Source organism: Halichoeres trimaculatus, unplaced genomic scaffold (genome assembly GCF_033239565.1).
Source record: "Halichoeres trimaculatus isolate MK-OKI-2021-1 unplaced genomic scaffold, fHalTri1.1 fHalTri1_scaffold_5, whole genome shotgun sequence".
NCBI classification, from domain to species: Eukaryota; Metazoa; Chordata; class Actinopteri; order Labriformes; family Labridae; genus Halichoeres; species Halichoeres trimaculatus.
Window position 1 is genome coordinate 7,139,033 of NW_027437183.1, and position 25,850 is coordinate 7,164,882.

The 25,850-nt window shown below is 39.6% G+C and overlaps 3 protein-coding genes across 3 annotated transcripts in view; 2 read left to right on the forward strand and 1 right to left on the reverse strand.

Annotated features, from left to right (window-relative positions):
* The window catches only part of hs3st1l2 (heparan sulfate (glucosamine) 3-O-sulfotransferase 1-like 2), a 36,014-nt gene extending 31,022 nt beyond the window's left edge, over window positions 1–4,992 (forward strand). The window contains exon 3 of the mRNA XM_074669303.1: window positions 1,352–4,992. Within this exon, the coding sequence (XP_074525404.1) occupies window positions 1,352–2,017 (666 nt within the window). The 3' untranslated portion in view covers window positions 2,018–4,992. The remainder of the gene's footprint in view (window positions 1–1,351) is intronic.
* A 9,112-nt stretch (window positions 4,993–14,104) lies between these two features.
* On the reverse strand, window positions 14,105–17,676 carry h2az2a (H2A.Z variant histone 2a). Its single transcript, XM_074671347.1, has 5 exons — window positions 17,483–17,676; window positions 15,605–15,682; window positions 15,372–15,485; window positions 15,130–15,259; window positions 14,105–14,951 (listed from the first exon to the last, which is right to left on the reverse strand). The coding sequence occupies exons 1-5, from the start codon at window positions 17,483–17,485 to the stop codon at window positions 14,890–14,892; spliced, it is 387 nt and encodes a 128-aa protein (XP_074527448.1). The 5' UTR covers window positions 17,486–17,676; the 3' UTR covers window positions 14,105–14,889.
* Window positions 17,677–19,352: 1,676 nt separating this feature from the next.
* On the forward strand, window positions 19,353–22,574 carry LOC141790982 (transcriptional regulator protein Pur-beta). Its single transcript, XM_074671155.1, has one exon. It carries the CDS (start codon window positions 19,381–19,383, stop codon window positions 20,299–20,301), a length of 921 nt encoding a protein of 306 aa, XP_074527256.1. The 5' UTR covers window positions 19,353–19,380; the 3' UTR covers window positions 20,302–22,574.
* The last annotated feature ends 3,276 nt before the right edge of the window (window positions 22,575–25,850 follow it).

Here is a 25,850-nt window from a genome sequence, read left to right on the forward strand (position 1 = left end):
TGGACTTTGTTTTGAGGAAAATATCATTTTTATGACTGGCAACAATTGTTGCTGGTAGTCACACAGCTTGCCACTCAGTCACCTAATAATTATATAGAAACCAAAATAAATATTATAATATAGTTATAATAAAATAATAATAGTTGTAATATATTTTTTTAAAGATGGTGTGTGGGTGGGGGGTGGTAGGTGTGGTCATTAAGATTGCACCTAATAAACAAAGTACAAGCAATCTTGCAGGCAGTGTTTTCCTTTAGTTAGCAACTAGCTGTGTGCAAAGCAGCAACTTTTTTTTGCCATTTACAAAAATAGGCCTATGAACAAAAATATATTTATCCCAGGTACAATTTTTGGGAAGAGGGTTACTCTAGAGACTTGAATGATTAAATAATTATAAATATGTTTGGGGGGGAATCATAAGAAATTTATGAAAATTAGCTTTTTCCAGGACAAATTGCGACCATCATGTTTTCCACTGGAAGGAGCAGAAAGCAGATGATGTCATATGACAGGATCCTCTGGGAAACTATTTTTTATTAACCAGAATCATTGTCTAAGTTGTCTACTAGCATATAAGTGGAAAAAGTTGTATTAGTACCGCTGAGATTTTATATTGTAAGTAGAAAATGACAGTGATTCACTTTGGCGTAGTAAATGCTCTCCTCTGTACGACGTATGAGCCAGACCGTGGGAAAAAAAAAACAAGCAAAAGTATGCTTCCATTTCCTTTTGTCCTAGAAGGAAGAATTGTATTTTTTTTACTCATTTTTTTATTGTAAAATGTATAAAAATCCAAAACAAAAGTTTAAGATCCAAATCATGAAGGACCCAGGTTTGACAGGACCAGACTCTTTTAAAGCCTGAACAGTGTGTTTTAAAATCTGCTGTATCTTTTTTATATATATATATATATATATATATATATATATATATATATATATATATATATATATATATATATTTTGAATTTGTTTAAAAAAAAAAAAGGTTAAGGTGAACTCTCGTCCCACTCTGTGCTGACTTTCTTTCATTATCAGTGCAGAGAAGCATGAATAAACTGAGAAGAAGTCGGCTCGGCCTGTCCTCAGTTTGCTGTGTACTTTTGTGATTATGACTAATGACAGGCCTGTCTCAAACACGCAGCACACACACACACACACACACATCCTAACCAGGGCAGCTTGAGGTGAGGGCAGCAGAGTTTGAACACCAACAAGAAGTGAAAGATTGGTTTGGACAAGATGAGGACAAAACAAAAAGAGCTCAGACACTTCTCAAACTCTTTCTGACACATCTCCTTACAAACGTTTAAGATGTTGAAAACTCAAATTATTTCCTGTCCGTCCATCAGGTGCACTACTTCAACGTGGAGGAGCACTACCGCCGAGGCCTGGCCTGGTACCGGGCACAGATGCCTCTCACCCTCCCTGGTCAGCTCACGGTGGAGAAAACCCCAGGGTACTTTGCAGCTCCTCAGGTTCCTGCACGAGTCTGGGACATGAACCCCGCCGTCCGCTTGTTGCTCATCGTCAGGGATCCTGCAGAGCGCCTGGTGTCTGACTACACCCAGGTTCTCCATAACCGCCTGACCCGCCACAAGCCCTACCAGCCATTAGAGGAGCTCCTGCTCCTCAAGGGCCACATTGACCCGGGATACAAGGCGCTGCAGAGGAGCCTGTACCATCAGCATCTGGCTCGCTGGTTGGAGGTCTTCCCCATGGAGCAGATCCACGTGGTAGACGGTGACGCGCTCATTCGGGATCCCTTCCCCGAGCTGAGGAAGGCTGAGCGGTTTCTGGATCTCCCACCCAGAATAAGCCCAGACAACTTCTACTACAACACCACCAAGGGTTTCTACTGCCTCCTGTCATCTGGACACGACAAGTGCCTGGATGAGTCTAAAGGCAGGCCGCACGCCCCACTCAGCATCCAGGCCTTTAAGAAGCTCTGCCGGTACTTCAGAAAGCCCAACAAGCTGTTCTTTGAGATGGTCGGGAGGTCTTTTTCCTGGTGCTGATAAAGCGCTGACTGTGGAGATCAAACTTTTCCTGAACAATGCCGACACATTCAGGGACACCGAGGGAAGAAACTTGTTTTTGTGTCTTTTTTTAGCTAGAAGAGTGAAAGGACTTTAGTTTTTTCTGGGTCATAAACATCTTTTGTTGTTGTACTTACTCAGGTTCAGTGCGGCCAATAAAAGCAGCGTGTGTGAAGAAATGTGGAGAATCTGTTCGCGGCTGATACAAACCTTTACCATGATGCCTCCTCAAGAAAAGACTCTTAACGAAGCTACGATGACTGTGCCATACACGACTTTTAAGCTGTAAAAATAACTGCTTTGTGATGCTGGTGTTTGTGGAGTCTTTAGAAGACGTGCAGACTTAGGAGTGAAGTAGGAATGTTGAAAAAATGAACTGATTAATCATTGCACTATGAACTCTAAATGCAAAAAAAGTCAATCGGCGTTTCCGACAGAATCAGACTTTTCCCTTTGTTGTCTCAAAAGCTGTTTTGTGTGTTAGAAAAAATGTTTCAGTTTAGTTATTTGTTCTTTGTTTTTATCTGATGGACCATGGGACACATTTTGATTTAGGAAGGACCCACCAAATAATGAAGCCATTAATGAATCTATCTTACAGCACAACACACAAATAGAAGATGAAGGTTTGAGCACACAAAACAGTGTTAGATTAAATCTCAAAACAGACAGAAGTCACTGGCAATCTCAAAAACATCCTCTGCTGCCAAAAAGTCCTTGTGCATGTGAGAGCTCATCAAACTGTGTTTTCTTTTCAGTGTCATTGTTGACCTTGGATAAATATTAAAACCACTGAGGGCTGAAAAAGACCTGATAAATGACTGTCATAGAACAGTTTTTACAGAATGCTTGTCAAGGTTTTTATCCAGTGTCCCCACCACTGATGAAACTGCCAGGCCCTCCTCATCCTCAGGTGACTGAATAACATCACCTGTCAAAGTCAAAATCCCTCTCGTAAGCTGCTTACTAACATGTTGCAATTCCTCCACAGTACAGCCCAAAAGCTCTGCCATCTTCACACCTTTGTAGTCTACAGCAGTGCTGGACTAATGTACTCAAGGACAGTACTAGCTTACTAGTAGACAGAAAAGACTCTGGCATGTTAACAAGAAAAGGCTGGGATGTCTACTGAGAAAGTAGTCAGTGAAAAAATGTTTATGAATAAAAAATTAAATTACTCCTGAGAGTCTATTTCACCTTACTCGTTAACTAGTTGCACTCAAATCATTTACTAATACTACAATAAAAAAAACACAATACACACTAGTTACACTAGCTGCAAAACCAGTTAGTAAAAATTAAGCCTATACTGCAAGAAACTGAAATCTTATCAAGTGTTTTTGTCTTTTTCTTCAGTAGAAAATGTCTTTTTAGACTTAATGAGTTACCTTCACCTGACCAGTCCAGAAAAAAATACTTATTTCAAGTTTTTTAAAGACAAAAATGAACTCTAAATTGCTTCTTACAAGTAAAAAAAAATCTGCAATTGGAACAAGAGAAAAGTTACTTGTTTTGAGCCATTATTCCAGTTTCAAGCAAAATTTCTAGTAATTTTTGTTGTTGCATTGGCAGATTTTTTTTACTTGTTACAAGCAATTCTGACCTCAGTTTTGTCTTTAAATAACTTGAAACAAGACATTTTACTGGACTTATAAGTTGAATGTGGATCATATTAGTATAATGAGACAATTTTTACTTGAAATAAGGCAAAATTACTTGATAAGATCTTAGTTTTTGCAGCGTATGCTTAAGTGCTAAAAATTGCTGTTCACATGTCCACACCCAGCCATAAAAACAGACTTTTACAGCATTAAAAAGCATATTTACAGCCTGGTTCAAAAAACGGCTTGGATCTGGAATGATGACTTCGCTATTGGCACACACTGTACAGTGGGTGAATTTTTTTCTAACTTGGTGGCTTTTAAGTTATTAAGATCATTTGATTGTCCAATCAGAAGCACAGCTAAGCTCATGTGACTGACAGGCGCCCTGTAGCTGTACAAAAGGAAGCTCAAAGCCTGCGTCATAACCAATGTGGCTCCGTCCATGAACTGGTTTCATTGGTTTCACATCATGGAACCAGGAACAGACGGGTGACATCGCAGAGGCTATGTCCATGTTTTAAACAGTCTATGGTCACGACTCCAGCATTTGGGAAAAATAAGAGCCTTGCGTACCCAATCCAGAAGGCCTTGACCTGCTGGAGCTTTGGAGGCAACAATGAAATGGAGTAGAGCCAGTGTGAGTTGACAAGTTGACTTGAACAGAAACCTATCTGATCCACTGGTGTGTTGAATCGAAACATTGTAATATGGGGTCACAGCGTGAGGTTTCACATGACTGTACAAGGTTGCAGAGGTACGAGAGGCTTGTTAGAACACAGCAGGAGCCTTACAGCTCTATTCCAACAAACCCAACCCCAGTGGGTCTCAGCTTCGTCACAGCAGGTTTACTTCCCCTAGTTCTGCTGCCTCCCAGATCCAGCAATCTGTGGACCTTCACAGCAGATTCCCAAAACTACTACTTCTTCCAGATGCCAGGGCATAACACATCAATCGTCACAGAGCACAATATTGAGCGGAGCCAGGCCTGAAGTCAACAGATTTAGGTTTTGAGAGGCCAATTAAGACGACATGAATGACGACAGGCTCATTATCAGGGTGGGAAAACTGGTAATTCAGTCTTGTTCAGCCTTAAATTTGAACCGAGGCTGCAGGACGCTAATGTGGAAGGTGGGAAACTTATCACATTATTTTATTGAAAAGTCAATTATCTAAAAGTGGGTCAGGTCTGAGCCCTTCCAGCCCTGTCCGTCCCCTGGTCCGTGATCTTTTAGCTGACTTTGAGAAAGTATCTTTTAAAGCTTTTTTCTACATCATAGTGTTCTGTTTGTTTACTTCTGAGGGTAATGTAGAGCTGTTGTTAGTTTGTGTTTTTTAAGATGTCTTCTAATAAACGTGCTCAGTCCTGACATCTCCTGCCTGTTTCATCAGACCCAGGTATAAGGGTTTAAAATCATCAAACATAAAGATACATAGAGCTCTCTCTGAACGCTCCTCTCTCTGACTGAATAAAGTCGTCTTCTGTCAGCGACTATCTAACATGTTCTTTACATCAGCGATCAAAGGAGGCCCACGCTTCCTTTCATCACAGCGTTATTCCTGGCGAAGACTTACCTCCAGTTTCACCACCACACTGTGACTAATCACAGCTGAAGGGCTGCATATGTTTGAGTTCAGACTTTATTCTCAGAGAGAAGAGGGAGAGGATACCTTCATTCAGTTTATCTCGCAGACTGACAAGTTATCACATCAAAGTTTTACACATTAGATTAAAGGACAGACAGTTTCAACAGAAATTAAAGATGTGAACAGAGCGAGGGTCAAGCTTTTACAAACAGATCTAAACTTCTTGGTCACCCAGGTCCCAGATCAGCTGAAATTTCACTTTATTTAATTTTTTATCTCTCTCAAAGAATTAACTATCGAGTAGAGTAACTGTAGTTGCAAAAATTGAGAAGTGAGTGTGTCAATCAGAACGGTCGTCCAATCACCAGCTGCTGATTTTTTTTTACCTCTGAAAACAAATCCAAAGAGCTGCTACCCAAATGGACTGTGGATCAAATATTCGTAGTCTTGAGTCACAGACTGACTGTGGCGTGTCTCTGCAAAGTCTGTGAGGGCTTAGTACTAGGGATGGGTAGCAAATTAGGTGCTTTTATAGGTACCAACTGAATTTCAAAAGTACCGGGTACTGATTCACGTAAAATCATAAGGTACCATATATAGGTACCAAAATGCATCCTTGTGACTGTGAGAGAGTGGAAGAAAGGGTGATTTTCCATGCTGGGCATGAACACAGCATTACAAGGTTACATACTGAAGAATAAATATGTTAAGTTAAAAAGAGTTTACATTTTATTATTTAACAAATTGATATTTTTTGCCAAATAAACACACAAAAGTACCGAAAATTGGTACCGTTAAGTACCTGTACCGATTTCCAGGTACTAGGTATCGGTACCGTATCGTTTCAAATGAAAAAGGTACCCATCCCTACTTAGTACTGACCATCGTAAAGTGTACAGGCTTTTTAAGGCAGTTATGCTCCCTTTCTGTACAAGACTTAGTGCAGGGGGATTACCCATAGTTCATAGCACTGTGATGTGGAAAAAACAAGCGGCAACCTCCAGTCTAAAACTATGGGACAATGCTGAAGTGCTAAAATCAGCTGTTTCTCGAGTGTCTGCTTGAGGCTGGCTCCAGGACTGGGAGTCACATACACACCAAGACAAAAAAAGATGTTTTCACAGCAGAAATAAACATATTTACAGCCCAGTGCACAAAACACCCCCCATCTGATTTCACTATTGGCACACACTGTGCAGGGGGTAGATCTTTTTCTAACTCATCAGATTAGAAGATATTTAGATTGCAAGTTTGCCCAATCAGAGGCGCAGCTCAGCTCACATGAGTAACAGACGCCCTATAGCTGTTAGTAGGCCTGGGCGATAAAACGATAAAGATACACTGCGATATTAACCTTTCCTTGATACAGATATGAGACATGGTTGAAAGAGATAGATTTGCGCAATCAAGATATATACTATTTCATTCATTCATGTTTTGACAGACATATGGTTAGCCAATCATATCTGGGAAGAGGAGGAGATGTAAAGCGCGCACAATCCGAGATCGAGTCAATTGCTGACACCCACTAGAAAACAACCAGGGTAAGGCCTGTGCTGCAAAGGCAACAGACTATCAACTTCACTGTCTCCAGCGTCATACCTTAAGCAAAAAATAATAATAATACAGAGACAGAATCTACATGAATGGGAGATCATTATTCATTTAACATTAACAAGAGAGTTTATTTATTAATAATTAATTTTGTTTCTGTTCTTACAGAAAACTTGAAAACTTGAAAGCATTAAGATTCATTTTTTGAATTAAGCTTATTGATTTGAAGTTGGCCAACAGTATGTTTTGCTTGTGTCTCTTCTAAGACTTGAAAGCTTTTGCCTAGTTAGGCTTTTAGTTTAGTTTAAAGTAGATGTACCTGTTTTATTCATCTTAGGTAGTTTTATTATTTTGTTCATTACATCTGTCATGTTCAACCTCTGAAAAAAAAAAAAGTCAAAACTAACCTTCTGGCGAGATAGGATTTTTTTCTCATATCTGCCAGCCTGAGCTGTTAGTGTGAAGACTTGAAGGCCGCACCACTTCCAATATTCTCGGGCCAGCTGATATGCTTCAAAATTCAGTTTCAGAAACAGACAGGTGACATCAGGTAGACTACTTCCATTAATTACACAGTGTATAGAAAAAAAAAGGTGTGACAAGGAAAGGTAGTAAAAAAATAGAAGGCAAAAAAAATGCAAATATGGAAAATAAAGCTCAACTCGGGTCATTCATTCTGATCCCCGGTCAACATAAAAAAAGGGCAAACTTTTCTAAGAACAAGGTCTGTCGGCCCTGAATTTCAAGAGGAAGATGTTAAAAATCATAGTAATGGGTTGGACTGAAGACTAGTTTTGTAACACAAAACTGATGACTAATTCTACTATATGCTTAATATAACAGTCAAACCAGAGAGGGTCATTTCTTTTGGCAATTAGAAGAACATTTGAGAGTAAAAGAAAGTTTGTCCTGAAGTATAAATAAAATAGCTACCTTCAGACTAAATGGATGCATCTTCAATTGAATTTGGAAGTTTTAAAGTTTAACTATATTTTAAATTTTGTAGTTGGGCTATTTTGATAAAAGGAACAGAATAAAAAATTTAGATGACTTTACTTTCAGTCTGTTCAAAAACAGCCTTGGACACATGACAATCAGGAAGTTTGTCCTCAAAGCACCTTAGATTCGAGTGAATGTAGCATTTGGTAACACTTCTGGGCAATAACTTTTGACTCTGTTGTTGTTTGTGTGGTGATTTTTAAGCACTCACTGTTTGATGCAGAGGAGAATGGGAGCTGAAGGCTGACCTCTGTGTGTCACCCTCCTGTTGTCCTCCAGAGGGAACTGTAAAGACAGATTCAGAGATGTAAGAATAAACAAATGAGTCCTGCTCTTTGAAGATGTGAGGCAGCTGCTTCTTTCATGTGTTCCCACAGAGGCTCGCGCTCATGTGGACAATACATCTGCTGTCACATTTGATCACAGAAACCTTGACTGCATGTGTTGGGGTTCCTGAGTTTGGAGCAGTTTCGTAAGCACCTCAAAGCCTGTGCTGCGTTTCAGATGTGACAATCTGGTGAGGGAGTAATCCTCAGGATTAAATGTTCTGTTTGATAGGTGTCAGATTTCCTGTGAATCGAGCGCTCATTCTGAGATTGGCTGTCAAAAACAGAGTGTGCAGGACAGATTTTCACTGGAATGCTCATAATTTAAAGATGGCTATCGGTGTTTGTGCTGGGACACTTACAGCTGTTATTGGGTTTTAGGAACATGAAGCCCAAACTCAAACTCAATGTCAGAAAGTGGTTTTTTTTCTTTTTTTCCAGATCCACAAAATTTATCTAAGTATAAGAGCTTGATGACTATTGGAGGGATTGTGGTTGAATTTTGCCAGTATTAATACCTCTTTGCTTGTTAAAGGCCCTGTGAGGACTTTATATGTAATCTTGACATGGTCTAATTTTCTGTATATACTGCCTGTTCTTAATCCACAATTTAAAGTGAGATTATCAGAGACAAAATTCTCACAAAGTTGCCTAGTTGAAACCAAACAAAAGCCATCTCCTTAAAAAGATGGGTGACAATGCTAAAAACACTACTTATTCTGGTCAGTCACTACAATCAACGCAAAATCAACAGCCCTAAAAGCACCTTTAAGGTTAAAAAAAAACAAACAAAAAAAAACAAAACATGAAAATACTTCACTTTGTCTTGATTAAATATGACCACATCCGTTCAATCAAAAATGTGGTTCAGACTACAGATTGACAACAGACCTATGATGGCAAAATATGAACTTCACATTAATAAAAGTTACAACATAAAGTTTACAAAACATGTTAAAAACAAAGAAGGTGAGATATGAAGGTTTAATTGACTAAATGTGTAAGAAAACAACAAAAATGGAAAAATAAAACTTCAAAAGTCAGAGAAAACAAAAAGGAAAAGAGTCTAAAACAAACACAAGAGGGAGTCACAAGACATGACAAAATGATTGGACACAACACACAACACTAGTAGCTAGCATAAGAGCAGCAGGCACAGACACAGGACCCAGGTGAAACTGATGAGAGCGGTCAAAGTGGAGGAAATACCAGGGTAAGAAGTAGGCAAGCATGAACTGATGGTTTGAAATAAGTAATGAACAGTTTAAATGGACGTTATAGATTTTTCTCGGAATGAACAGTTACCTGTGAGACGGTATCCCCTCTGTGAAGACTAGTGCTGTGTCTTAAATTGCGTTCTCCTCTTCTTACACTTATCCGAGCATAAGTTAGTGACATTATGAAAAAACGTAGCACACTTTGATTTCTCATCTAGTGCCCTCACAACTGTCAAACGTTTGGTTGTGGGACGTTAGACACTTCTCGCCGTCGATGGCGGCCATCTTGGAAGGGGCGGGAACGGATCGAACGATGGACGACGGTTGCTGTTAATGAATAACAGAAGAACGCCTGTGATGAGAAATGCGACTGTCATTTCGGGTAAGTGTAAAACAGCAGTGTTTGATTTGAGACAACATTGCCCAGTAAAAATTAATTTAAATCGTAAGTAATCACAAAGTGTATGCTTAAATGTGTGTTTTGTTCTTGTTTTCGGATTTGAAACACAGCAATGAAGTGACAGGCGTGACTGGTGTTTCTGTCAATTCCTCACTGTAACATACCGTTAAACTGAGTAGTATTCAGGGTATATGCTAAAATCCTGAGGTTGATTTAAATACCTTTTTAAGACTTTTTCAAAAACCTTCAAAAAAGTTTTAAGACTTTATCGCAACTTTCAGTTATTGTTGGCATCCACTTTTTAACAGTTGTAGTTTACATTTTTACAGAAATGATGTAAGCTAAGGAGGAATAAAGCTTGAAAGAACAAATGAAACAAAAGGCAGGTTAATCGACACTCCCATAACAAGAAACAGCAATTATTCAAGGCCAACTTGCTGAAGAAAATCAGAAATTATTTAATCATTTTTAAAATTTAGGACATGTGCCGGAGATAGTGTGATTTGCTTTAATGTTGTATTTAATTTCTCTTTATGAAACTAGAAATTATGTTAATTTATAGCTGGTGTTTATACCGCTCACAATCCTTATTGTTGTATTTTATTGTAACTAGAGTCTTTATGTATTTTTTATATTTTATTCTTTTTTATTTTTGTATTTTTCTACTGACTCCATCGATTTCTGCTGTTAACACAACATTTTTCCAATTTGGGATCAATAAAGTAACTCTATTCTTTTCTATTCTTTTCTATTTTAGAACTTTATCGGCTGAATGTTGAACGTCCCAATCAGGGGACAGTTGCAAGGAGGAAAACAAATATTCATGGATATTTTTTGGGTCAAAGCTTGAATACCTATGAAACTTAATACCTCATAAAATCACAATTAAGACTTTTAAATACTTTTTAAGGTCTTTAATTTTCCCAAAATTGATTTTTCAACTTTTAATACTTTTTAAGACCCTGCGGACACCCTGGTATTGTAGTAGTGCTGAAAACATTGCAGGTGGCGTCATTATCTGGAAAAAAAAACAAATAACATTAGCACCACCAGCCATCCATTGTGGGAAATGGAACACAAAGCAACTATTGCGTAGCTAAAGTTTTAACTAAGTCAGTGGGAAATACAGCTTTTTTTTACACACCTCCTTTCACATTGTAATCAAACTAGTACATATTCCTTATGTAGTTGGCCGGCAGTTTAAAAACACCCAGTTACATTTCTAAGGAGGTGCACGTCAGACTTCTGTGTTGGAAAAAGGCAAGACTTTACTTACAGCGCAGGCTAAGGAGTTGATTCACCACGGAAGTATAAATCAGGCCTCTACTGCCACTTACTGGCTGATGTGTAGTGTAGTGTAGTGTAGATAGGATAATTACAACGAAGCAGCTGTCAAGAATCCATTTATTTTCCCAGATACAAGAAACTCTTGGAGAGAAAACGACCAACAAGAATAGAAAAATAATAGTGGTCAAGTCATTTAAGATATTTTGCTTTTTAAAAAAAAAGGAAATAAAGAAGGAAAAAAGAAAGGAGAACAAAATTAAAACAAATGTCTGTTTCAGCCTGGCCTCTGTTTCCCCTGACTTTCCTCAAACACGAACAAGATACAAAGATTTTTATTCATTTATTTTAAATTAAATTAAGACAAATTTCAACCCAAACTAGATTGAGCAGACTTCTGTGTGTCTTGTTAACTCATTTTGTAGCTAATTGGAGAGATCGTTGATTCTAAAGCAGTCTGACTCAGCTCAGAGGTCCAGCTGTGGGTCTCAGGATGTCACAGCTCTTGTTGCTGCTTTTTGCAAAGTTCAGCTCTGACTCGAATCAGTATAAGATCATCACTGTCAGCGTGTGGAGCTGTGAGCCACCTCACAGCCAAAACACTGTTTGATTATCTCAGCCATTAAAACTGAGTCAGACATGAACAAACAAAACTTCACTCTTTTTTTTTTTTTGATAAACAACAGTTTTCTGTTCCTGTCAGCCTTTGTGTTGCTTGTTCTTTTGCAGTCTCATCACTCATCTCTTCCAAATCATTTGCAGCTCTGAGATTTTCTGACACTTCAGAGTGGGAGCTGCAAAGGAAATAACAAGATGAGCATGAAACTGATGTGTTGTTGGTGTACAAAACAGAAAATCCTACATTGGTATTTACATGCCAGTGATAAAAAAAGAAAACTTAAATCTCATTTTACTTCAGGGTAAATGATTCTCACACTGATCAGAAATTATAATGTCCACAAAATCTGAAGATAAAGTTATTCTTTGAATTCATATCTTAATATCCTTTAAAAAAAAAATTAAATACCACTTTTATTTTATTATTTTTTTTAAGTTTACCAGAGACTTGAGGATCTAATTTTGCTCACATGCTCAGAGTGGAGTAATTTTTCGTTGCTATAATCCTGAGAGCACTTGTGCCTCAACAAACATTCACCAAAGTACGAGAGTCGTCCTTGCTCCTGAGTTGCTGTTTTAGAAATTCCAGCTTAAGTGAAGTCCTTTTTGAATTTCACAAACACTTTAAAAGTAGTGGTAACAGCCGTGTGTCCTTACAAAAAAATCAGTACAAAAAAATGTAGAAAAATCAGTGATATAGAGCAAACAATTTACGTTGACCTTCAGTTACAGAAAACAAGTTTTAAAAAGCAAATCACAGAGATCCCGACCTGCCCTTGTCTCTGTTGGAGAAAGAAGCGCCAGGAAAACATGTACACGTAGTAAATATGGCAGTTATCAATATGATTCAAAGCTTTTCATGTGGTTTAGCTTGAAGGCCAGGAGAGATTTGGGGTTTTTATCATCTTGAGGAAATAAACAAGACTTTTGTGCTGTTCATAACGATGAGTTCTGACACAGAAAACACTCACAGCTCAGTTATTCACCAACAGAGGAAAATTTAAACATTAACACTTCACTTGTGTGTGCAAATCATATGAAGTGATACGTCTCAGTGAATAAATGTCATTGTCTTCTTTCCTCCTTTCTTTGACAATGATTTATTCATCAACCCAGAGCAGGGATTCTGGATTTGACGTTGAACTTCTTGCTGTTGTTGGTTTGAGGAAGCTAGTTTGAGGATTTACCTGCAAAGGGTGTAGACAGGATAGGACAGGTACAGATGACAGGAAGGAGGAAGGTTTGAATTTCTACGAGTGGTGGGAAGAGGTACAGTTGAGGTGTGGTCCTACTCCTGAAACTCTGCTTTAAAGATTGCACATTCAGTTATTAAATCATGGGTTTATAACTGTGAACCAAACTTACCGTAAAGCACTAACTCAAGACTAATTTTTTTATGTAGCATAGAAATAAAAAATGCTGTATAATAAAACACCACCTCAAATCTAAAATACTCTAAAAGTAATTTTGTGTTTGTCTGGTTATATATCATTTTTTTTTAAATCATTTTTAAGATTCAAATCTTGTTGGCTTTGTTTCAAAAAGCTGAAAAGGGCATTTACATAATGCAGAAAGTTGAGAAAAATTCTCACTCTGATGAAGTAGTGACGCCTTTAAATGCCAACATATTGGACTTAAACTGGAGCTACACTGACATGTAAACATAAATCGAACTAATAGAATGTTTAAAACGTTTTTAGTGCATGTAGAAGAGTTGGTTGGGTAATTATAAAGAGGAATGTACTTTTTTTTTTCTCAAGTATCATTAAGGATTTCAACTACAGCTGCCTCATGCTGTATTAAAAGAACTTCATTACCCATGATGCCACATGAATAAAGCAAGGCAATGATTAATAGGAAAACAATTCAGGTTGTTTTGGATTCAGTTAGAGGAAAGTTTCCACTCCATGTTACAGAGCAAACCTGTTACTTTCAAACTATTTAACTTTCGCTGGATCAGGTTTGTATGAGACATCATGACACTATGGAAAGAACATCAGCTAATCTGAATTTAATCAGCACATTTCAGTCTACATCCCTGTTTCTATTTTTATTTCTAAAAGATTTAACCTTTACTTACGAGAACTCTTGGATATTTCCTGTCAAGGCTCTCAGACATTTTAAAATCTCTGTGGTATGTTTGCAGCTTTCAAACTTTTAGCTTCTCAAATAAAACTTGAGTACTTTTAAAACCTTTCTTTTTAAACACAGAGCCCCTATCAATGCATGAAGAAGGGAATAAGATGCCATTATAAATGTTGTGGCTCCCTCTGCTGGTAGGACTCTAATGAAACTGTTATCCATGCCTCATTTTTTATACAAATGTTGCAAAACTCAGTTCTAACTGGCTAAACCTAACTCTAGTACTAATAGAAAGCATGCAGCAACTTTCATCGATTATATGTTTAACTGAGAATGTAAGCAGAAGTAGCGGTTTCAAACCAGGCCAACAATAACATGCAACTGGTATTTATTCAAAGATCAAAAATGCAGTCATTTCCCTGAATACATACTTTAAAAAGACAGACTTCATGATCATGATGTGCCATTTCCACCAGTAGTGTTTAGTCATAGAGCACCACTAAGGATGTGCTGTGTTTGATGGATGGCTTCACAGAGAGGCAGACTGCAGCGTAACCACCCCCTGAGCACACAAACACTTTTCACTTATAGTGTAACATTATTTAAAGTGGTAGAACAAACACAAACCAGTATACCAGCAACAAACTGCTTACAAAGATTTTTCATCTTGATGTAAAAATGTAACCTTTAATACACCACTTTCTTTGTGCAGTTGAAATATTACAGTAAGTCAACAGGGAAAAAAGCACCATGTCACATTTAGCAGTTGTCATCTAATTTGTCTTCAAAGAAACAATATTTATCTCCTTAAAAACCTGTATCATAGTAAATATTGTAAGTTCAAGAAAATAACCACAAAACAACTTTTTTTTTATATAAAAAAGGTTTTAACAATTTCTTTTTTCAGTATAAAACATTACAGAGACCCAGGCCAATCAAACAAATTCACTGTCACCATTTGAAATAATCATAAACTCCCCAGGCAAACGTTCTACAATAACATACAAAGGGGTTTTCTGTCCTTAAGGGGTTTTCTGTACTTTTTCTAGTCATGGGAAAATATTACAACACAAAACCTAACGATCACTCTTCGTTTGCTATAATATTAATGATAAAAAAGAACAAGTGTGAACTCCTGGTCCGATCAAAGCCCAAGCCCCAAAACTTCTGGTCAACATGGCGTTTATGCAGTTTTCTGCTGGCCCTTCTTCCCGATGAGGGATTTGTGGATGTGGGGAATGACACCTGAAATGAGAAAGAAAAAGCGACCATTAATTTAAGTTTTAAATGACTGTGTTGACAGGAAAACCTTCTTCCGAGCAATCTAGTATTAGTGTATCTATGTATGCAGATAGGAAGACATTCCCTAGGGACCGTGATGCACCTACAAACAAAAACATGTTTAAAAATATTGTTTTCTCACCTCCTCCAGCAATTGTTGCCTTGATAAGAGAGTCCAACTCTTCGTCACCACGGATGGCAAGCTGCAAGTGACGGGGAGTGATACGCTTCACCTTCAAGTCTTTGGAGGCGTTACCCGCCAACTCTAGTACCTGAGATCAAAACAACAACAAACAGACAGATTAACGTAAACAACACCATCCCACTCAGAATCCTCCATTTCCACTGCTAATCACAAACATGTACAGAATGTGGAGGGCTTACTTCAGCAGTGAGGTACTCAAGGATAGCAGCACTGTACACAGCTGCTGTGGCTCCTACACGACCATGGCTGGTTGTGCGGGTCTTCAAGTGCCTGTGGATACGACCCACTGGGAACTAGGAAAGAGAGAAACAAGACAGTGGTTCTAGTTTAATCAAAGGAGCAGCCCTTCTCAGCTCAAGCATGGCGGCAGCAAACAAAAACGGAGAGTAACATGAAGTTTAAAGGTATTTACCTGCAGCCCAGCCCTCTGGGAGCGTGACACTGCTTTTGCCTTGGCTTTGCCACTGTCTTTTCCTGCCTTGCCACCAGCCTGTATGGGGTAATTTCGGGACATTTTTAACAGGAAACATCAAAGAGCAAGAGGGAAATGCGTAAAACATGTGGAAATGAATGGGGCTGCAGTGTTTTGAATGTCAACATTTGAAATTCACAACAGCATGATACTTGTTGTGAAGTTTGTGCTTTATAATGCTCTCTATAAACTTGGCAGTAGCTTTACATCATTTACAGCTCAATAGATGATTTCTTTATCTAAGATTAGTCTCTCTAAAATCCTCACTTTAGCTACTTTCTCTACAAGCACACACCCAGCACCCGTTTCTTGCTACGAAGCTGCGTTTTTCTATTCTATTCAAAATACCACATAATGAAAAATGGAGGCATGTTTTGGGCCTTAAATCTAAACCAGAGAATTCAAAGGGGACAAAATTAATCCCAGCTTCAAAGTACAAAGCAGGATGTATCTGTAAAGTCTAACATCTGTCACACTCTTTTAAGGAGATTTACCAAGGTTTGAGCTAATCTTGCGCCCCCCCTCCTCACATAATCGTCAGGTTATCGGAACAAGCAGCCTGCAATGTCATCCCAGGAATACTTCAACACATATTTACCTTACAATTTGAAGCTTTGACCACCAATAATCAACATTTTCAGTAAGAGGGCTAAGAAAACTCTCCAAAAAAGAACAAGTTTATCATTTGATTTACGTATCAATATGATATGGTGTGTTTCCTGTTATTTCAACCTCAATACAAGTGAAACTGAAGCCTCTGTTTCAGCAAGTTATCAGCACTTGAATTTTTTTAGCCTAAAGCTGCCATCAAGTGGCCACATAGTACTCAAATGTGAACTGAAAAAAAAACCCACAAAAGCAGATGGATGGGAATGTGAACGATTCTGTGCGACATAATAACGAAAAACAGAGCCTATGGAAAAGTAGAAGTGATGGTTTTTGTGTTAGATAACTGTAAAACTCAAGCACATGTTGATGTGGAGCAAGAAAGGCTCTTTTTAGTTACTACCAGAAGTAACCGTCCAGTGCTTGCTATTCAAGTTTTGCTGTTAACGTTACAGATACCCGGTAAATCCATTGTAGCTTTCCCGCCAACCAAAAACATATCAATAACGATTAAACAGCGAAGATAACAGAGGTCGTTATTGATTTGGTCATCATGTGGAGAAAACAGAGTGAGCAAAAAGTGATAAAAACAAACCCATCGCAACAATAACAAAGAAAGCTGTCAGCGGGACCCTGACAGTCACACCGCGGCAAACTGAAAACAGACGCGCCGCTTACATGCACACTGTTATCAAGTTTTCTTAAACAAAATATACCAAATTTTCAGTTTTTTTCCAGGATGGTCGGGCATGGAAGTAGAATTCAAGCAGTGGGTATCACATAATTCCCAATCTCTCTTCATAACACACTGATTAAAAGAGATTTACGCTCAACTGGTAACAGTTACCCAACCGTTAGGCTAAAGAATTAGCTCATTTTAGCTTCCTTCAGGTTGCTAATACACCTTAAACAGATTCTACAAGTCAAAAACACAACACCTCCCCTTCATGTGAATATCTTCGAGTAAATACTCTGCGTTTTCGAGTAAACTTTTATTCATACTGAACACACACCTTAACAACAAAATCTCAAAACACGGACTACAAATGCTAACGTCAATGCTAACGTGTTAGCTGTCAGTTAGCTTTTAACCACACACCTTCTGTTCGGTTATCCTCACTTCACATTCAAAATCGAGGATTTTCACGGCCGTGAAATAATAACTCTCTAAATGCCCCAGAGTGCATTCAGCATTAGCCGAGCCAGACTTACCATTTTTCCGTCCTCTTATTTGATTGTGGAACTGAGTAGATAGCAAACAATTTGGGCTCCAGAAAGCAAAGAAACAATAAACCCTTTCGGAAATCTTTTGCATGAGACCCCTCGTGGGAGTCTGCGCAGCCAATCAGATTTTGTGTTGTTACTTCGAATCTGTGTTCTGACCAATTGCTCAGCGGATTGCAGAGCACTCACCCATCCCCCACCGTCAGTTCATCGTGCCTGCTTTTGCGCACGGAACCAACAAGTAGGCGGGATGGTACGTTCAGTGTTGCCAGATTTGGCAGGTTTCCGCCCGACTAGGCTTTCTTTGTACACGTTGGGCGGGTTGATAAATTTAAGTCTGCATTTCACAACTTTTTGGTGTTTTAATTAAGAAAATATTCCGGAGAGAATGTTACCAAGTAGTTGCCTGTCTGTGACAAAAATTAAAAACGTAGACATTTATATAAAAAACAGTTGTATCCTTGCACTTTTTACAGTAGGTAATTCATTTAGACATACTGAGAATCTGTCTGACTTAATCAATCAGTGATAGTCGTTGTTTTTCAAATCAAGTGTCTCTGTGAAATGGTATTGTTCACTGTTAATTGTAGGCACCCTGAACAGGGTTCAATCAAGCAATACTGAGCTCCATGTCAAAAATGTAGGTGTAGTTGAGATATGTACTTCCTTCTGCTTTTGAATGTAGTACGCACTATGACTGCTCAATCAGGTTTTCAGTAGACTATGCTGTTTTTGAGTTTCAGAAAGTGGAAGTATAGCTAATAAAGGAATCCATAAAATAAGGTAGACTGACACGTTGTTCAATGAGAAATCTCAGATCAGTAGTACATCTCGGTATCTTTGGCATATGACAGATTTTGTTCCTTTTTACATCTTGCATTTCCGCCAAATAAGTACACACTGCTCGTACATAAGGTTGTTTGGAAAAGAGCAGATTACTCCAAAACTTGTTGCAAGTACTGTAACGCAGAAATCTGACCACATAAAAATAGGTCATGGGTGCCAGGTGTCAAATCTTTTGCATTTGCTATTTGGTGTGTGATTGCCTTCTTTGCAGGGAGTCTGTGGTATCTTTTTTTTCTTTTGCAATTTGTTCAGATTTCTGCATTTATTTTATTTAACTTTTATTTTACCAAGTACAATGTTTAAGAACCAGTTCTTATTTACAAACATGACCCATGTGTGCTTATGACTTCTTTTGTAGAATGTATCTAAGAGTGTTACAGTTTTAACATGATTTTCTGGATAGGTTGACACAGGGTTGGCTTTTACTGAGGTGGGCGGGATTTTACGGGCTTTTTGGCTGGGAACTGTCACCCAGATCTGGCAACCTTGCGTGTGTGTGTGTGTGTGTGTGTGTGTGTGTGTGTGTGTGTGTGTGTGTGTGTGTGTGTGTGTGTGTGTGTGTGTGTGTGTGTGTGTGTGTTTGGAGTGTCCTTCCCGGGGCATTCGTCATAAAAATATTCCAAATAAATACAGTTTACGGGACCGTTAGCAGGAATTAACTGCAATACAAAAGTGCATTTGCTCCCATAGCTTCTTTAGATAAATCTACTCTAATACGAACTAGATGATGCAACAGATTACACCATAGGCAAACTGTATGAAGCAGATAAACGTTAATAACCACTCCATGCAGACACGGCTAACTGTTAAGGCTTGTTAGTAAAATTTGCTCTCGAATGTCATCCAGAAGGCGGTGACGTTATAATGACAGGCAGAGTAATGAGCCAATCACAACACAAGCCTGCTATGGTGTTTTGAATGACAGCTGCTACAACCAATCAAAACTCAGAATCCTGCGTCCGGTTTCCTCTGCGAGTTCGACAGGCAAAGGGGGGGTGGGGGTCAAAGATACGCAGAGAAACGGGCTGCTGGTGGCGAAGATGGCGGATGGGGACAGTGGTAGTGAGCGCGGTGGCAGCAGCGGCGGCGGAGGGGGAGGAGGAGGCGGCGGGTTCCAGCATTACCAACGGGAACCGGAGACCCAAGAGCTGGCCTCGAAGCGGTTGGACATTCAGAACAAACGCTTCTACCTTGATGTGAAGCAGAACGCCAAAGGCCGGTTCATCAAAATCGCCGAGGTCGGCGCCGGGGGCTCTAAAAGTCGACTGACCCTCTCTATGTCAGTTGCGGCAGAGTTCCGCGACTACCTGGGGGATTTCATAGAGCACTACGCCCAGCTTGGGCCTAGCACCCCGGAGCAGATCGCTCAGTCTTCCGGTGGGGATGACACCGGGCCTAGACGGGCCTTGAAGAGTGAGTTCCTGGTGCGTGAGAACCGCAAATACTACCTCGACCTGAAGGAGAACCAGCGGGGTCGGTTTCTCCGGATCCGTCAGACCGTCAACCGAGGCCCCGGCTTCGGTGTCGGAGTGGGTGGCATCCCCGGGGCTGGCCTGCAGGCCGGGCAAACCATTGCACTCCCTGCCCAGGGCTTAATAGAGTTCCGTGATGCCTTGGCCAAGTTGATAGACGACTACGGGGGTGATGAGGAGGATCTGGCTGGTGGCGGAGGGGCCGGGGGCTACAGCGAGCTCCCGGAGGGCACCTCGATTATGGTGGACTCTAAACGGTTCTTCTTTGACGTGGGATCCAACAAGTACGGAGTTTTCTTGCGGGTGAGCGAAGTGAAGCCCAGTTACAGAAACTCTATAACTATCCCCTTCAAGGCGTGGAGCAAGTTTGGAGGAGCGTTTAGCCGCTACGCCGAGGAGATGAAGGAGATCCAGGAGCGGCACCGGGATAAGATGTACGAGAGGAGAGCTGGAGAGGAGTCTGAGGGCGACGACGTGGACGACGATTGATGGACGGAGATCTGGCTGCTGACAACATGATGCAAAGCCTGGCTATAAACAGAAACAGAGAGAGGAACGACTATTCTGTGCATGACGAATCGAACTTTACAATGCTAAAACAACGGAGTAAAATACATAGTATATTTGACTGAGAAATTACTGTCTATATAAGAGAATCATGTTCTAAAGTTTAGGTGGATGTTATAGATAAAAAATGAGTGCAGACTGCAGTAGTCAGCTCCTGTATGAGATTCCCCATGAAATATATATATAAGTATATATATCTATATATAAAAATATCTATATATAGATATATTGATTGTCTATTTGATAACCTTACACATGTAGCCCAGCAAATTCAGTTTGACAGTGCTCAAGATGCAGCAGTAAGTCACCAGCCCTACTTCCTGGTTGATATCCAATGGTAAGAGCTCACCTGATGCTGACCTGTAGTCCCTGTGACGATAATAAGGAAGTGCAAACCGTGTGACATACTCATACCAGCAGGTGCAGAGTTGGGAGTGAGACACAGCACCTGCATCACTCACCATGTGGCTGTTTGTGTGTGTTTTTGTCTGAAAGAAAGGGACGGCTTGGCCTGGACAGAACCACAACACCCAGTGCCACAGTCTCAGCTATAGGGGGCATCCTTGGCATCACAGGACATTCACGCAGCCCAGCGAGGTCCCATAAGGTGATCTGTTACAAGCACACGACTCATTTGGACTCTGTGGACGGTCCAAACGAGTCCAAATGACCCTTCCCCGCCTCCTTCTTCTCACTTCTCCTCTCCTTTGCTCCCTCCTGGGCTTCCCTCAGGTGCTAACCTCCTGCTCCGATAGCTGACATGTGGTGAGGCCTGCTCACATGTGGCTTCTTTTGTCTCAGGGCCAACGAGTCCAATATATTTTAGGAAATGTCAACAGTACCTGTGCCTGTGCATCATCTCAAAGAGGTTCTGGGTGCACATCCAGGTGCTGCATTTGAGACGTTTGTGGCAACTGATGATGTCTCATATGATGCAGGCCCACGCCTGAACCCTGTGACCTTTTTTCATGTCAAAAGAGGACACTGTGAGCTCTGGCTTTTAGCACTTGTCATGGTTTCTGAGTTAAAGCTTAATATTGCTGGGCTTGAGCTACAGTCTCAAGGGATTTGACCTTGTGGACTTACTTAGGGTGCGCCATTTGGATCCTTTAATCTTGAACTCAGACCACAAACGACTGAAGCAACATTCAGTCTGATTGTAAGAAAAATTAGGTGCTTTTGGAAAACAAAACCCACAGTGGGGTGCTGTTCCTCAAGAGAGAGAAAAAGAAAAATATATACTGGAAAAGAGATTTACTTACTAAAAAGATCAAATATAGATAGAATTATTTTTCAAAAGAGATATATTGAAATATGTCTTAGAAATATAAGACATTTATTAGATAATGCTGCCTAAAGTGGCTTATTTAAAACACTAAACTTTGGATGCAATTGTCCGGGGTGATATTTCATACCTGCTTTTTCCTAACATTTCTTTTATTCCTTAGAGGAAATAAAAAAAGAGTACAACAAATTGATAACACAGTATGTTATAGCAATTTCTAGCAACAACTTCATTGAAGTAGTTTGTCAGCAAACACTCAGCACTCCAGTTCACTTTACATAGCATCGAGTTGTTCCCTCGTTTCAGTCCGCCTGTTTAACCATGTTTTGTCACTAATTGGCTCTCCATCAGTTGCCATACGACGCAAACAAAACCCACAATCATCAACATTTTGTCTTTAGTGCTCCTTTTTCAAAACTATGATCATTTTTGCATGCCTGCTCTCCCGCGGAGCTGCCTTGTGTTCTTTTATTTTGCATACTCTGATTGCTGTATGATGGTATTTATCCATATTTGAGAGCGGTTTCAAGTTTTCTTTCTTGCAATGGAAAAAAAAAGAGTTTACTTCTCAACCTTATGAAAAAAAAGCCACAAAGTTCCCACGGTGCTTTGGGGAACGTCACTTTTCATCGTCCCACTTCCTTTGGTGTGTAAACCTCTCGTTGAATTTTACTTTACCCACTTCAACACAACTAACGCAGAAATGCCATGAGAAAAAACATTAAACACCTGGGAGCAATAGTTTTCTTTTCTTTTCTATTGATATAAATATACTATATATAATATTACACATGAGATTGAACTACATCCTTCTTCCTGTACTGTGTTACGTGAAATGGCAGCTGTTTCAGTCGTGTGTTCTGCTGTAATATTCTACCGAGTTCCTTTCAACGAGAAATAAAAAAGGTTTTTGCTCAGGAGAGGTGTTGGTTTTTTTTCTCCCCTCAGGAAGTCTTCTATCTGTCTTTACAAGCTCAAACTAATAAAGTGTTATAAAATGATTTTATTAGTGTATTCAGATCAGATGTTTACTTGTGAGTAGTTTTGTTTGTTAGTAGGTGAATCATTTGTAAAATGCCAAAGTCAAAAGCTTAGATCATTTTTAGAAAGCCATATTTTGCTTGTGTAGAAATGTTAAACTCGTGTTTTTCTAATTCTGCTACTCTATCAGAAGTGAAAACAGTGAGAGGCAAAGCATAACGATAACTTAGCTTCTTTGGTATGAAACTTTAGAAGAGGAAGCACCACAACAATCTATAAAAAATGTAGCAGGTTGAGGCTCTACGATCAAACATTACACAGAAGTTACACCAAGTACAAAAACGTCAAGAGTTATTATATTTTTGCAGTTACATTTTTGTGCAAATTTAACCACTTTGTACACAGTTTAAGACAGGTGTGCCTTTAGGAGTACACTAAGAAGAGGGCTAATATACTTGGATTAAGCTGAGTGGTAGTAATCAGACTTTTAATGTGCGCATATTTCTGTTTCCGAAATTACTCTGCCTCCACTAACATCATCACTATCCTGGCTTAGTCATCTTTTTGGTCTTCAAGAAAGAAATGTGAAAAACAGATTTAACATTTTCTGCTTTTATAACTTTTGATAAGATTTAATCCCTATTTTAGTTTTTTTTTTTTTTTCAAACAATTGATTGGTTAAATGTCTTTGAAGGTCTCTGTTGCAGGAGTGAGGTCAATCATGTTTTCATCTAGTGTCTGGCCTCCAGATGTCAGCAAATACCTTCTCCACACTGTAAGCCTTGAATCACTTGTTTAATACCTGTCAGGTTGCATTCGTAAGCTCCTCGTGTGCCTTCTTGTTTGTCTTTGCATTCTTTTACTCTATCGATATTTACCAGAAAAGACTCAAGATTCGTAAATATAGTACCTAAAAATTTTGGGCAGTCATCAGAAATTTTGTGCTGCAGTAAAAACAACATGTGGTGTTGATCACACACACAACATTGTCTCATCAAGCATTTGTTTATGAAATCTATTGCCATTATCACCTCACACAGATTGTAATTTCTCCCCTGAAATGTAAAAATAATGATAATTTAAAAAAAAAAACAGTGAAAATTGAGGTATGATGAACTTCAATAAATTTACTGTTCCATAAATCACCACAAGAGGGCGATCCTGTACATCTTCTGAAAGTGATTTAGGACGAGAAAGTAAACATTCAGGATGTGAACTTGTTTCACCTGCTTGAATATTTTGAGGCTTTTCATCACAAAGTTAAATTTTTTCATGTCTACATTTTTAAAAAGACACAGGATATAAAGAAAACAGCAACCAATATTTCTAAAATAATCATAATTTCAAAGAGCTGCCTCAAATTGACTGATTTCAGTGTATCAGCATCGAGGCTTAAATAACTATGAGTCGGGCTTCGCAAATTCACTTTAAATCAATGTCTGAAGCTGCCACTTAATGTAGTGCAGTTGAGGAGTTACTTCTACTTTTTGTAGACCACATGCAAAAGTAACTTCAGAAGTCCTTCAGTCAGTGTAACAACAAAGAGCTCAACGGTCTGTGGCTCTAAAAGCAGTAAACAAACATCTGATTCACAGACTCGTAGTTTACTCATCACCAGAAACTTGCACTTCACACCAGCTGATAATGACAGCTTGATTTATATGAGAAATGTTCCTTTAATCACAAACACTTGAGGGGCCTGTGCAGTGTTACTCAACAGTTTACTCCAACAGTCCTGCTCCCAAATTAGTGAAGCAGCTGAAACGTTTCATCACAGATTGCTACATACATACGGGAAACGAAGTTGGCGAGCCGCTGTAGACAGGAACACAGTGGAGGTCACCAGGGCAGAAGCCAAACTGGTGGGTGATTGTGTAGTTTGCGGTACTGAAAGTGGTGAAATCCACAAACGGAGAGGTCAACCTCAAGAAAGAAGTCTGCCACTCTTCTTCTGCTGGCACCGATTTGTTTTGATTTCACTGAAACACTAGCTCATTGTGAAATCAAAGGGACTCTGCCCTGTAGTGACTTTTTTTTTTTTTGATGAAAAAAGGCGTTAGTATTTACTTTTTATCTGTCAAAACCAACGTGTTTAAGTAACGCCTCACTAAACTGCATCTGGACTGTAGACAGGCTACTTGTGTAAAGCTAAAGCTCTGAATGTATTATCATGATGTGAAAATGTGAAAACACATTGGAGTACACAAAATGAGATTAAAGTTATGAAATGGTGCATAAAAATTGTTCAGAATGCAGGATTAGAAATATTCTGCTCTAAAAATCTTTGACATATTTTTGCACACTGCCCCCTAATGGAGAACATGTTCCTTGGCCAGAAGAACAGACTGTATAAAACAGGGATCTCAAACTTGTGCCATGGAGGGCCAAGAGGCTGTAGGTTTTCTTTCCAACCAACAACTCCACCAACTGATTTCACTGATTAGTCCCAGCTCTCTGCTTGAAGGTGAGTTAACCATTGTCACCATTCCGTTGCTAGGCGCTGCCCAAGTAGCTGCCTGTTGCAGCAGCTCTCTCGTCTTTGTCCGTTTCTTATAATTTTTTCGTCATCTTTGTATTTGGAGTGGATCATTACTTTGAATGGTTCATTGTTGGTCACGGACACCAAACTTTTTTTGGCTTCGGCGATATTTTTACTACTTTTCTCCTGTGTTTGTCTGGAGATCCTACATGTAACCATGGCTGCATTGTTTACATGCAAAATTAGCTGTTAACAGCCTGTAGCATGTCAGTGCTAACTAGTGTAAGGCCTGATGATTTCCCTCAAGGTGAGTAGGAGGAACAGAGGACGACGTGCTGGTTCTCGGATGTGAGCCGGGAGGTGACGACGTGGACCTGTCCTTCCATCCATCGTTGTTGGAAACGTGGGATCTAGCCCCGGGGGATGGACGCTAGCTGTGCTAACCCAGCAGCATCGTGCTGTTCACGGACGTGGCTGAAGGAGCTGACATCGGACGCCGGCCCCACATTGGAGGAGCTTCGCCTGCTGTGGGCAGACAGGATCCAGGAGACAGAGACTGAACAGACTGCTGGGGAGGCTCAGTCCTGGACCCTGTGGAGGTGGAGACTGGCTAGAGAGTGGTGGATGAGTGGTGGACGGGATGTCGTCATCTAATTTCTTATGGACCTTTTTGCACTTTCTATACTCTTTCTTACTTTTGTTTTCTTGAATGCTGCGGTGACTCCT